Source organism: Schistocerca cancellata, chromosome 2 (genome assembly GCF_023864275.1).
Source record: "Schistocerca cancellata isolate TAMUIC-IGC-003103 chromosome 2, iqSchCanc2.1, whole genome shotgun sequence".
In the NCBI taxonomy this organism is placed as follows: Eukaryota; Metazoa; Arthropoda; class Insecta; order Orthoptera; family Acrididae; genus Schistocerca; species Schistocerca cancellata.
Window position 1 is genome coordinate 442,879,884 of NC_064627.1, and position 14,100 is coordinate 442,893,983.

At 41.9% G+C, this 14,100-nt stretch overlaps 1 protein-coding gene across 2 annotated transcripts in view; it reads right to left on the reverse strand.

Annotated features, from left to right (window-relative positions):
- Nucleotides 1–14,100, reverse strand: part of LOC126161922 (uncharacterized) — a 270,341-nt gene that overhangs the window by 124,683 nt on the left and 131,558 nt on the right. For both annotated transcript variants that reach the window (XM_049918094.1, XM_049918095.1), the window contains exons 5-6: nucleotides 6,357–6,477; nucleotides 937–1,190 (exon numbers count right to left, since the gene is read on the reverse strand). In XM_049918094.1, the coding sequence (XP_049774051.1) occupies nucleotides 937–1,190; nucleotides 6,357–6,477 (375 nt within the window). The remainder of the gene's footprint in view (nucleotides 1–936; nucleotides 1,191–6,356; nucleotides 6,478–14,100) is intronic.

Consider the following 14,100-nt stretch of genomic DNA (forward strand, 5'->3'; position numbering starts at 1 on the left):
AAATAAATATTGGCAGCAATTCCATCTCATAATTTATTAGTTTTCTCAACAAAATTTTTCTTTGTACTATACTTTTCTTCTTATTTTTATTTTGTTATACTTGGCACCACCTGGCAAATAATTTATGTCACAGGAAATAGTGTGTTTCATGACTCGTTCTGGACTTTTTGACCTTTATGGGTAAAGATATCTGTGATGAGCAATGTCTTTGGTGTAAAGTATCCCACACAGTTTGTTGAGCATTTATGTAACACTCTTATGCTCAATAAATAAACTAGTCATGAATTGTGTAGATATTCTGTGAATCTTTGTTCTCTCATCCATTAATCTACATTGAGAAGAGTCCAGACTGATGAATGATGCTCAAGATCTGGGCAAACAAGCGTTTTGTAAACAAACTGTTTCATATATGAATTACAATTTGTTAGGATTATTTCAAAAATCTTAAAATGGGGTCTGCGTTTCCATGGTAGAATTTAACAATTGTTCAATATTAAACTGTTCTGGAGAGGAGCTCATTGAGATCTGAAGGTTTTGAACGATTCCAGTGACTGACTGCGAATTTTCTGATAAATACTATCAACTTTGCATTCTCTGAAAATGTTCAAATTATGATACGATTAACTGTAGCAGCAAAGTGTTCCTGGTTTCCACCTTTCAAAGCAGTTAATGTCAGGAGATTTACCTAATTGTCTTTGTGTGTGTGTGTGTGTGTGTGTGAGAGAGAGAGAGAGAGAGAGAGAGAGAGAGAAAGTGTGTATGTTTGTATGGTGGAGATATAAATGGACTGGGACTTCAAACATTCATACACACACGATCAAAAATGTTATACTGATGTTGTATAAGCTTCTTAAAACACAAGTCATATTTCACATATTGCAAAAGTTAGAAAGGCAGCATTAATTACTATGATAGAAGGTGCTTCACTACAAATACCTGTAAGAATAGGGATGAGTGCTTGTGGTGTTCCATCTCCAACAATATTATATCCATGTAGTTCAATTGCATTCAGGTTTTCAGTAAGAAACTTATAAGACTGTGGCATTTTTCTGATGAACATATTGTGAGACAATGAGTCAAATCCAAACATCAGAACATTCAGTCTGAGAGCATCATGTGGTAGTTTATCCCAACCAGTGCGATCCAAAACATCTTGATCATGGCGTATTCCTGCCAAAACACTGTGCCATCTACAACAAATTAAGAATCACTGCAAAAAAATGTTCAACTTTGAAAAATTTGATACAAGTATGTTTTCTTCTTAAATAAAACTTATCTCTTAAGGGTACACAATACTGACACTGTAGCTATAAGATAATGCAACCAGTCATTTCACATTATTTTCACTCAACCTCACATTGCTGAAAATGCATACTGTAATGGAACATATTTTTGGACTACCTCCTAATTTCACCAGCACTTCATCTCAAGTAACTTCAGCATAACAAAACAGAACTCATGTTAACGTTCACCCATCATCTCCCAATGATAAGCCTCCTTGATCTAAACAGCCAGTTAATAGAGGAATACATCAATTCACGTCCCTTGAGCTACAGCACTTGCCTAGGTAAGTTGGCTTGAGTGCTCCAACAACACAGATTGCAGTACCACAGGTGCTACAACATTTGAGGGCTATCTGTAGAAAGGCCAGACTAGCCCATGGCCAGAAGAGTGGCAGCAGACTTTTCAGAAGTTGCAGGAGCAACAGTCAGGATGATTGACTGATGTGGCCTTGTAACATTAGCCAACATGGCCTTGCTGTGCTGATTCTGCGAACAGTGAAACCAATTCGAAAATATAGCAGTAATTTTTTTCCCCAAGGGCATGCAGACTTACTGTATGGATTTACGATTATGGCGTCCTTTTCAGTAAAATACTAGAGACATAAAATAGCCCCCATTCAGGTATCCAGTTAGGGGCTACTCAGGAAGAGTCATCATTGGGGTCTGGCATTCTACAGATTGGAGTCTGGAATGCTAGATCCCTTAATTAGATGGGTACATTAGAGAACTGAAAAAGCGAAATGGGATATGGTGAAGTTAGTTGTAGTAGGAATTACTGAAGTGTGGGGCAGGAATAGGCCAAATAGTGAATAAGAAAACAGGAATACACATAAGCTACTATGAACAACATAGTGAACACATAATAGTATCCAAAACAGACACAAAGCCAAAACCCATCACTGTAGTAGAAGTTTATATGCAAACTAGCCACTCATATGAAGAGATTGAAAGAAAAGTAATGAGGTAAAGGAAATTATCTAGGCAATTAATGGAGACAGAAATTTAATTGTGTTGGGAACTAGAATTCGGCAATGACCATCCAGCGAATGTTTCTGTGTACGGGTCTCCATAGCAGACAGCTGGTTCATGCACACATGCTGACTGCTGATAACATCTTTTATGTTCCCTCAGAGAGAGTCAGTCATTGGAGTGTGAAGTGTGAAATGTCTGAAAGCAAATACCCTGCAACAATTGTGGGAAGGGTCCAGGTTGGAGGGCACTTCCTGGGTTATCTCATCATTCTGGAAGGCACAATGGATCAACACAAGTATCAATCTATCCTTGGGGATCATGCTCACTACTACATGCAGTTTGTTTTTTCTTGGTATAATTGTGGGTTGAACAAGCATTGAGGTACAAGTGGGAGCATTATTGTGATGCAATTTCCAAGACTGGTTTTGCCACAGCTCCGGTTGTTTTCTTCAAATTGCTTCAGGCAAACTGCACTCCCAGGTAATATTCCTTACTGACCATACAACCTTAAGGTAGAAACTAATGACACACTATCCCACTGTAATCGAAGAAAATAGCGTGAAGAACCTTCACATGTGATCGAACTTCTTGCATTGTTTTGGTATTGACTCTTCAGGCAGTTTCCATTGGGACAGTTGGGTCTTGGTTTCGACATCATGCCCATATATGTTCTGTCAGTTGTTATAACTTTCATTAGAAGTTCTGGATCATTGTCAACTTCATTCTGCAATTCCTGAGCTATGTCTAAACAATGTCATTTTTGATCAAAATTCAACAATTTCGGAACACACTTTGCTGCTACGCGTTTCACGCCCAAAACATTTTTTTTTTAATTAAAAAAGTAAAAAAATCATTTGGCATAAGCCAAGGGAGATGCCAACATCATTAGCAACCTAGCTGATGGTGATTTTCCAGAATCAATTTTTTTTTACTTTTTCCACAGTGTCATCAATAACTGATGTGCTAGAGCAACCAGACAGTCGTCATCTTCAACATCTTCCTGACTCTTTTTGAAATGTCTATACCACTTGAAAACTCTAGTCGTAGTCATAACAGATTTGCCAAAAGCCACAGTCAACATTTCAAATGCAGTGCTGCATTTTATTCCTTTTTCAACCAAAATTTAATGCAAATTCTTTGACCCCTCTTTCTCATAAGTAAAAATATGCCATGCACTCGAAAACAGATGAAACCTTTTCAACTGTCAAAGTTTTGAAAATCAGATACATAAAGCCTATGAAAATAAAAATATTCCTGTTATTTTCATCACACCTCGTACTTGCCATAGATCCTCAACCAAGAAACCTAGCACAGCTGGCCACAGCACTGGCTCCACATCCCTGTCTGTGTCTTCTAGAACCTCACTGACGATCTTCCTGCACATCTCACAGTGCTCCACACTACAAAAGGTGATCATCTGAGCATGTGATAACATTAATGTGATTACGCACCATATAATGGTAAAACAGAGATTCAGAAACCATATTTTAAACTACAAGACATCTCCAGAGGCTGATGTGGATTGACCGTAATTTATTTGTTACAAACTGCAGATTAATACCAAAGAAACTCCAAATGTTAGGAAACTGAGCAGACAGAACCTGCATAAATTGAAATGACCAGAGGTTACTGAGATTTCAGGTGCAGTATTAGGCAAAACTTAACTGAAACAGGGGAAAGGAATGCAAGAGAAGGCAAATGGATAGCTTTAAGAGATGAAATAATGAGGGCAGCAGAGGATTACACACATAACAAGACAAGGACTAGAATAAATCCCTTGATAATAAAAAAGATATACAATTTAACTGCTGAAAGTAGAAAATATAAAAATTCAGCAAACGAAGGAGGTGAAAAAGAATATAAGGTCATAAAAAAATGACTTTTTTCATAAAAAAAATGAGATATGGCAAAGTAGGAATGGCTGGCAGACAAATGCAAGGTTGTAGAAGCGTGCATAACTAGGGGAAAGGCAGATGCTGTCTTTAGAAAAATTGGAGTCCAGCCCAGGATGCTCAAGGTGACGGTTATGTGTGCATGAGGTGTGCTTGCTTGCGTGAACAGTGTACGTTTCTCTTTTGCTGATAAAAGCTGTGGCCAAGAGCTCTGTGTGAGCGTCTTAATTGTGCCTGTCTGCAGTTTAATGTGTCTTCTTTATGGTAAATAGCAACCTAGCTTTTCCTACATTGTTGAAAAATGAAAGAGCTCTTTCAAGAAAAGAGAAGCAACTGTATGAATTTTAAGAGCTCAGATGGCAAATCAGTATTAAGCACCTGACAAGTGAAACCTGGGAGGAATATATAGAGCACCTATATGGGGGAAACAGACTTGAGGACAATATTATAGGAAGAGAAGAGGAAGTGGGCAAAGATGAGATGGAAGATATACCGCTGTCAGAAAAATTTGACAAGAGTACTGAAAGAACTAAATAGAAACAAGACCCTTGGAGTACATGACTTTCTTTCAGAATTATTGAGATCCTTGCAAGAGCCAGCCATCATACACAGCTGCACTAGTGCCACTGCATGTGGACGATTTGTGTGTGTGTGTGTGTGTGTGTGTGTGTGTGTGTGTGTGTGTGTGTGTTTTTCTAGCATTCTTATTTTGCCTCAGCAACTCAACACCACCTCTATGTGGTGAGTAGAATTGCATCCTTTTAATAAATTTTTATTACATGTTTCATGTTTTATCATCCATATTAATTGTTTTAGAGATCATACCCTATGATCACATACATCACAAAGCATGCAAGCCATCTACCTTTTACAGCAAGGAATATTCTGTAGTGGGAAGTTAACTTCCTGCTACCTTGGATGTTGGGTACCAAATTCGCTTCAATAAATACAACAAAAAAGAATGAGTTGATGGAATGGAAAGGAAAGGAAATACATCTAAGAGCACCTAGAATTTTTTTGGTAAGCCAAATAGGGTCTTCCAGTATGTCAAAAATGGGAACAGTCAGTTTGCATCACTAGTTTCACGTTATGGCATTGAGATCTGAATTAAGATTAAAGGCTGTTCAGTGAGCAATGGTGATATGCATGCTCAGGAATACTAGTCAACACAGAAGAACAACAAATAAATCAGGGAAGAGCCTCGAGTGAATGCTAGTGTTGACCAGCAAAATGGAAGGAGGAAAGGAAGGAAGGAAGGAAGGAAGATTAGTTTTCAATACCCATTGACATTGAGATCGTTAGAGATGGAGCACAAGCTTGGAGTGTGTCAAGGACGGGGAAGGAAGTCAGCTGCGCCCTTGCAAAGGAACCACCCTGACATTTCCTGAAGAAATTTAGCGCTGAGCATTATCTAGAGCATGATTTAAGGGACTTGAGTGCTTGCTGCACCCAACCAACATTAGTTTTCCTGAACTCTAGAGAAATGAACTTGCTTTCTAACATATTTTCACATCCTGTCACCCTCCAGGAAATACACTCCATTAACTATATCCTCTTTTCCACCTTTTTCACTTTTTTAGTCCTTCTCTTTCTTATTTTGTGCTTATTTCTTCCTCCATCTATTTTGTTTGTTTTATATTTGCACCTTGTGGTTTACTTAGTTTTTAGCTATAATCTCTATCTTACAATACATTTTCACATTTGAATTTTGTCTATTATAACCCACTGTTAGGGAAACCTCATTATCTGCAGCATTTGCCTACTCCACCACAATTTTTGAAAGAAATTTCTTCCCATGTTTTTGATATTTTTCTGATTTTTTCTTTCCTTTCAACAACTGAATTATTTCTAATGTTTCAAAAGCTAGACAGTTTAAGGCTGTATTTTACTGTTGTCAATAATCCCTTCTCTGGTTGGTTATCTTTTATATTTTGGTAAATCAGTAATATATCTCATCTGTCTTATATGCAGAGTTTCAATTTTTTTCTTGCATTATTTTACGGCAAATGTCCATGAGGCTGCTGGAAAAGCCCTCTACAAGATATATTCATCTATATTGCTCAAATGTAGAGCTTATGTTTACTGATAATTTGTGCTATAAGTAATTAGGTAAAGCATGTTTTCTACAAATTATTCATAAAATATATAGTCCAGTAAAACTATTTTGAATGAAATTATTTAAATAATAGTTGTGGAATATGGAACTTACGTGTAACCTTTACTTGATATGCAGTTGACTTTCACAAAATCAGACTCCTCCAAGTGGTACTCTGTATGTGTTTGAGTTGTTACACCATCATGTGTTGCATGATCACTATCACGAAATATATCTGTCAGATGAAATCACGGAGGGAAAACTTAATTATCATTAAAATATCGTATACAATCTTTTCCCCAAAACTTAAGGGGACTACAGTTACAATACAAGTAAATTTCTCTCTCTCTCTCTCTCTCTCTCTCACACACACACACACACGTGGTGATTTTTTTATGTATACAGAAGCATCACTTACAGGAAGTACAGATAATTTGCATATGAAAATTTCTCTTCTATTTCTTTGTTTGGTCAATGGTTTAGTCAATAATTAATACCAAAGTGTTTTGTTTACAGAAATAGGCAGCCACACTGGAAGAAATTCATAGTTCAAGTTGACAATACAGGGAGGATAGGTACAAGGAAACATACACCACATTTGGTCGACAATATTTGCCAAATAAAACACTACCAGATAAGCTCTGAAGGTGTAAAATGTTTCCACAGTTATGACTCTTCTGCTTGGTTCACTACTGAAACTTTCTGTGAATTTTACAACCAACATAATTCCTTCTGACAAAGCAGTTTCATGAAATCTTTATAGTGTGATAATTTTATGTATGACTTAATTAGTTTTATGTTCTTCTGACTTGTCATTTATGAGCTATAAAAATGTAAAAATAGCTTCATAAATATTTGTTTTCATGAAAAACGGTTCATAACGCTTCAGTTCCTTTCAGCTTAATCTGTCATTTGATTTTCCATACACATTAAAAGTCACGATATAATTTGCAAGGGAACAAAAAACAAGTTGACATTCATAATTAGTAAAACATGATTTTATTAATACAGTATGATGCATTTCAAGTTGTTAACTTCCATTCATTTACACACTGTTTTCTTTTGCTTCTGTCATGAAGAAGAGCGTTAAGGAAAGTGGATCAAGTTACACATTAACCTCAGAATTACAAAGTGTGTGTAAGTGAAAAATTTTCACTGAGAGCATGTTGGATAAAGATAATTAGAAATTTAAAAAAATAAGTGGCACCTCATTTAACCACACAACTTCAAAGATGATTTTGATAAACCCCTTTTGTGGAGACAAGGGCACATAGTTAACTGCAAAGCTTAGGGAGAATCACACACGAAAATAGAGAATACCTCAACACGGGAACACGTTCATGCAGATGTGCTTCCATTATTTTCAAAATTTTTGACAGTATACCAAAAGCAAAATAAGATAGAAACTGTTTTTTTTTTTGAAGCATTAAAGTAGAATCTTTGAACATATAATGCGATTGTATATATCAAAAGTCTACCCACCCAGCAACAGCAGGAGAAAAAAACATATAAAGGTACTGAAATTTGCAAGCTTTCAGAGCCAGAGGCTCTTTCTTCTCATAGAAGCATTGAAAGGGAAAGAACAGTGATGAAGGAAATTAACTGGTGAGATCTAGGAAATGGGGAGAGTTCAGCAAAGTCATCCAGAACCCTGGGTCAGGAGAGAATTACCAGACAGGATGAGAAGGAAAGACTGATTATTGGGGACTGCACTAGACAATATTTGGAAACTTGAGAGCTTAAAAATGGAAGACAGGATAATATGCATGACAGATATTAATGACAAAACATCACACACAAGTTAATAAGAGGGAAAAGCTAAGTACATTGTATGTAGTAGAGGTGAGAGCAGGTATACAGGTAGGAAAATATGAGGGCTATTCAGAAAGTAGGGAACGTTTCCATCGGACGCTGCTAGGCACACACCGATCGCATATATTTTGGTGCGTGTGTACTTGGCAGCTTAGTCGGCATCCATCTGTGACAGCAGGAATGTCTCTGTGCATCTGGTTTTTTTGATATTTGAATTTGAAATGTGCGCTGCAACTGAAAATCCTGCCAGTTGTGAGGTGTGGTCTGTGATACGGTTTTTGTTGGCAAAGAACCTAAAACCTATAGAAGTTTATCGTGCACTGTGTGAAGTGTACAGAAACAACATAATGAGTGAATGTTCCGTCGAAAAATGGTGCATTCGCTTTAAAAATGGCCGAACCTACATTCATGATGAAGAGAAGAATGGACACCCAAGCATTGTGACTGGCAATCTTGTCGCTAAAGTTGATGAAACTATTCGTGAAAACCATTGCTTCACAATAACGGAGCTTTCACTTTCTTTCCCACAAGTTTCACGGATTTTGTTGTTTGACATTGACACTCAAAAGCCTGGCTACCACAAATTTTGTGCACAATGGGTGCCCAAAATGCTTGCAGAGCACCATAAAGAACAGCAAATGGGGGCAATGTTGACATTTCTGGAGGCCTACCATTAATATGGTGATTCATTACTGGATCAAATCGTAACCAGTGACAAGACTTGGTTGAAACATGTCAATTGTAAGACAAAATTACAGTCCATGGAATGGGGGCACACAATGTCCCCCCAAAAACCAAGAAAATGTTTGCAAACCTTGTCAGCAAGGTAGTTGGGGCAACAATGTTTTGGGATAGGCAAGGTGTGCTTCTTATTGATTTTATCGAACATGGAGCGACCATAAATTCTGCCCGGTACTGTCAAACTCTGCACAGCCTTAGAAGAGCAGTTCACAAACGTCAAGGAAAGCTGACATCCAAACTTTCGTTTTTGCATGACAATGCCCAACCTCACATGGCAAACGGGTGCAGAAGCAACCTAGGGTCTGACAAGGATATTATGAGGATTGAGAGAGGGACGGAAAGCTTTTCTATGTGTGGTGGGCAAAACCTCATGCAGAATTGACTTCATTCCGGGGCACAATTTTGGGAAGCTGTAGCCTATTTGAAGTAATACATTCAAGGCCAGAATAATTCTGAGTGATAAGAGGTATAATCCTAAGCTGTTTTTTGGAGGCATCAGAAATAGCAGGATTGGGTGTGATGGCCCAGGGAATCTGCTTTTGAATTAAGCTGGTGGGATAATTACTTCCAGTGAGGGCTGAGGTGAGAATTGTGGTGTATGGCCATAGAGTCAGCATCTGAACAAGTACATAGGCCTTGAATGCTAAGGCTGTATGGGAGGGAAGTTTGAAGTGGAAAGGATGGCAACTGTCAAACTGTAAGTACTGTTGTTTGTTAGTAGATGCAATGTGAATAAAAAAGTGCAGCTGACCCTCAGTGGGATGAAGTCAACATCAAGGAAAGTGGCATGGGATTTGGAACAGGACCATGTGAAATGTAATTGGGAGAATGTATTTAGAGATTCCACAAATTTTAACAGGCCAGGTTCACCAAGAGTCAACATGGCAAAGATGTCAACAATGTTAGTAAACCAGTGCTGAAGGCTTATGTATCCCAGGAAAGCCGCCTCCAATAGGACGCTTAAAAGAATAGTTGACCAGGCACTGGATAGATATGTACCTGGTAGAACATTTCATAATGGGAGCAACCCTCTATGACATACAGTAGAGTAAAGAAATTTCTAAATCTGGTACCAAGCACTGCGGGTTTCGAATTCACGCCAGACAGCATGGGCCTCGATTACCACTAGAGGTCTCTGCAGCTGTCGCGGCGCAAGCCGTGGCTGCACACGTTCCTGGCCCGCATATAAGGTGAGGGCGCCATGGTGGAGCACGTGGTCCCAGCAGCCAATACAGACCTATCCTATCCTGTATTTAAGCGCTTGCGTCTCGCTCAGCTAGGTAGTCTGATATTCGCATGTGTATATCAACATCTCGCCTACAGACAGCGTGTTTACGTTACTTTGTTTCCGTGTACGAGTGGACGTTGTGGATTCGTTAGTTTGTCACTTGTGAGCCCGTTGCTTCTTGTGTGGTGTTGTTTGTAAGATCTTGCTTGGTCGTCTGCCGTTGCTCGTGACCATCCTTTCCCATTCATTTGTTTGCTCATGGGCCACCCCTGTTTGGTCCCACCGCACTTCATTCTCAACAACCTCGCGACTGTTCCGGTCGTGGTTACAACATTTTTGGCGACTAGGTAAACGGTGGTAGTTGTTGGCATGGAGGCAAAGTTGGTCTGTCTTCTGGGGCAACAGAAGCAGCTCATGAAACAGCAGCAGCTCCAGTTAGACATTTTACAGCAGTCGCTGTGGTTGCTAATGGACAAAGTTGATGCAAGGGATGCACTGCCACAACAGCTTTCGAGTCATCAGGTGCCCGATGCTTTCCCACGTCCGATATCGTTCCCCCCATTTAATGACGCTAAATAAGACTAGGAAACATACTTACATTGGCTGAAACAACATTTCACAGCTCTTCAAGTCATGGATGACTCCTTGCAGCAGTCACTGTTTTTGTCTTGGGCTTCCCGAGGCATGTTCTTTCTTCTCCGCAAGTTGGCACCATTGTCCGATCCTGTGGCTCTCTCTTTCCAGGAGATATGCCTTTTGCTGACAAACTATTATTCCCAACACTACCACATGGTCGCCTCTCGACAGAGTTCCGCCAGTACCATAAACAGCCTTGTCAGTTGTATCATTCCTGGGTCCCGGACTTTCAGGGTCTCAGCTGTCAATGGGATTTTACGTGCACCAATCAGCAGTGGGCTTCGTATGCAGACTCCCTGTTCTGGGATGTGGTGATTCAGCTGGCTCCCGATCCTGAGGCCTGCACTGTGGCATTGAAACTCAATAACTCCTCCTTGGAAGAGATTCTCCGCATTGCCCACTCCTTTGAAATTGCTCAAGTGGCTAACGAGCGTCTCATGGTGCAGCCGCAACTGGCGGCGATCGAGGCATCTCGGTGGGTTCCATCCTCACGACGTCGACATGGCCCAGCCGACAGAGGCCAGCGCCGTTGGGACTCCTCTTTGTCAGATGTCTCTATGGCATCGGCGCCTCCAGTTGCTCCTCGTCGCCAGTCGTGAGGCCCACTTCCATATTGCCCACAGTGCTTTACCGCACATTCTCGAGCTGATTGTCCCCACCGCTGGAAAATGTGCACGCTGTGTAACAAGGAGACGCACATCTGATCGGTTTGTCGTAGTCGCTTGACTTGCTCCAGTCCTGCCCCTACTGGGCCTCAAGATATCGTCCATGCTCTGCAATCGGTCATCCCACAGGATGACCCTTCAGTGCAGAAGCTTTTTCTCACGCTCCGCCTTTTCACTGAGGAGGCCAGTTTTCAGGTCAACACTGGGCTCCCTGATTAATATGGCGACATATACCCGACTGGGCTCTCCTGATTTGTCACCCCCCTCTCGGCGTTTGGTTGCTTATTGACATGGTTCCATTCCCCTTCGTGGGCACTCCGTCGTTCAGGCGACATACAAACGTGTTCCCCAGCTCCTTACTCTCTTTGTTGTTGACCATCTGTCGGCTTCAAATATTTTTGGCCTGGATGTGTTTCAAATGTTTGGCTTTTCAATTTCCAATGAAGTTGAGGTCATTTCCACGGCTGTTCCTTTTCAGGACTTGGACGATCTGTGCTCCACTTTTGCGTCGTTGTTTGCAACGGACCTCGGATGTGCTTCCGATTTTCAGGTGCACATCATACTTTAGCCAGATGTGCAGCCTCGCTTTTTCTAGGCTCAACCCCTTCCGGTGACCTTACGACCGGCAGTCAACCAGGAACTTGATCGGCTCCAGGCCGCTGGCATTCTAGAGTCTGTGACATACAGTGCCTGGGCGACACCATTGGTGGTCATACGGAAACCCAATGGGTCCCTTCGGCTGTGTGAGGACTTCGGCACTACTGTCAATGCTCAGTCCCTTGTAGACATTTACCCCATTCCCCGACAGAAAGACCTTCTCCCCAAGCTTGCCGGGGGAGAGTACTTTCCAAGATCGACCTGGCTGAGGCATACCACCAGTTACCCTTTGATGCCGATTCCCAGAACATCTTGGTTATCAATATGCCTTTCACATTTTACAAGTACAAGCACCTTCCATTTGATATCTCTTAAGTGCCAGCCATTTTCCAGTGGCTTCTGGAGCAGCTTACACAGCCTATCCCTTACTGTGTGAATTACCTGGATGACATCTTGGTCACTGGGCGTTCCCGCCAGGAACATTTGCAAAACCTCAGTGCCTTATTTCAATCTCTGCAATCTGCAGGTTTACGCTGTCGGCTGGACAAGTGTTGTTTTTTTTCAATCGGAATTGGAATACTTAGGCCACTGGCGTAGCAAAGATGGCATTCGCCCTTTGGATCATAATGTTGTGGCCATTGAGGCCCTTCCTCGTCCCAAGAACTTCCAGGTGTTTTTGGGCAAGGTTACTTATTACTTAAAGTTCTTACCCCAGGGTGCCTTCATTGCTCAACCCCTCAATCACTTGTGTCACAAACAGGTGCCTTTTGATTGAACTCCTGCCTGTGATCAGGCTTTTCTCCGTTTAAAGGTGATGCTGAAGACTGCCCCTTACCTTACTCCCTTCTCTCTGGAACGCCCCTTGGTTGTGGCAGCTGATGCGTCGGCATATGGCATTTGGGCCATCCTCGCACATCAGAATGCCAACGGCTCAGAACAGCCCATCACTTATGCATCTAAGATGTTGACCCCCACACAATGGAACTACTCCCAGCTTGAAAAGGAGGCCCTGGTGATCATGTTCGCCATCCAAAAATTTCACACCTATCTCTTTGGGGCAAAGGTCACCCTCCAGACAGACCATAAACCTTTAATTACCCTTTTCAGACCCCACTCTCACCTAGAGAACGGCTCAACGTCTTCCGTGCTGGGCGTTATTTTTACGAAATTATGCTTACACCATCCATCCCACTGCCCGCCATGCTAACACAGATGCTTTGTCACGTCTCCCAGCAGGACCCGATCCTGCGTTTGACCAACAGGAGGTCCTCTGCTTTCACATTGATTCCGCCCACTGGGATGCACTGGACGGTCTGCCTTTTATGACTGCTCACATTGCCATGGCTACACGCCGAGACCCTATTTTGCGGACGGTTCTCCGCTACATGGTCCACAGGTGGCCCTCCTATATTACTCGTCAGATGCAGACCAATTTCATCCCCTGGTGCCACCTGTCCCACAGGCTCTCCATGGTCGATGATGTCCTCCTGTTAGCCATGGAGTCGGATGCCCATCCCTCTGGATTTACGGCATCAAGTGCTCGCTCAGATTGTTACACCGTGGGCACTGGCGTTTGTTCCGCATGAAAGTTTTGGCCTGCCAGCACGTGTATTGGCCTGGTATCGATGGTGATATTGACCGCCTGGTCCGTCAGTGCGTTGTGTGTGAGCGTCACCAGGTAAGCCCCCCCTCAGTCATTTACACCCTGGCCTGAGCCTCGCCAGCCCTGGGATCACATCCATCTCAATCTTGCGGGCCTATTTTTGGGGTCCATGTGGTTACTTATCGTTGATGCCTACTCCAAATACCCGTATGTCATCCGCATGGCGTCCACCACCATGGAGGCCACATTCACGGCCCTGGCCCAGGTTCTCACCATAGAGGGCCTGCCTCACACATTAGCCTCTGATAATGGCCCCCAATTCACGGCATCCTCCTTCCACAACTTCTTTCTGGCCAACACTATCAAACATATCTATAGCCCACCTTTTCACCCTTCCTTCAATGGCGTGACAGAGAAGCTTGTCCGCACATTTAAACAACAGTTGATGAAGGCGGTCAAAACATCTCCAACCATGTCGGCCCACATCCTGTTTTTGAGCACCTATCGCATGATGCCAATTGATGGATGTAGTCCAGCGGTGCTCTTCCATGGGCGACAGCTGCGGACCCTGCTCCA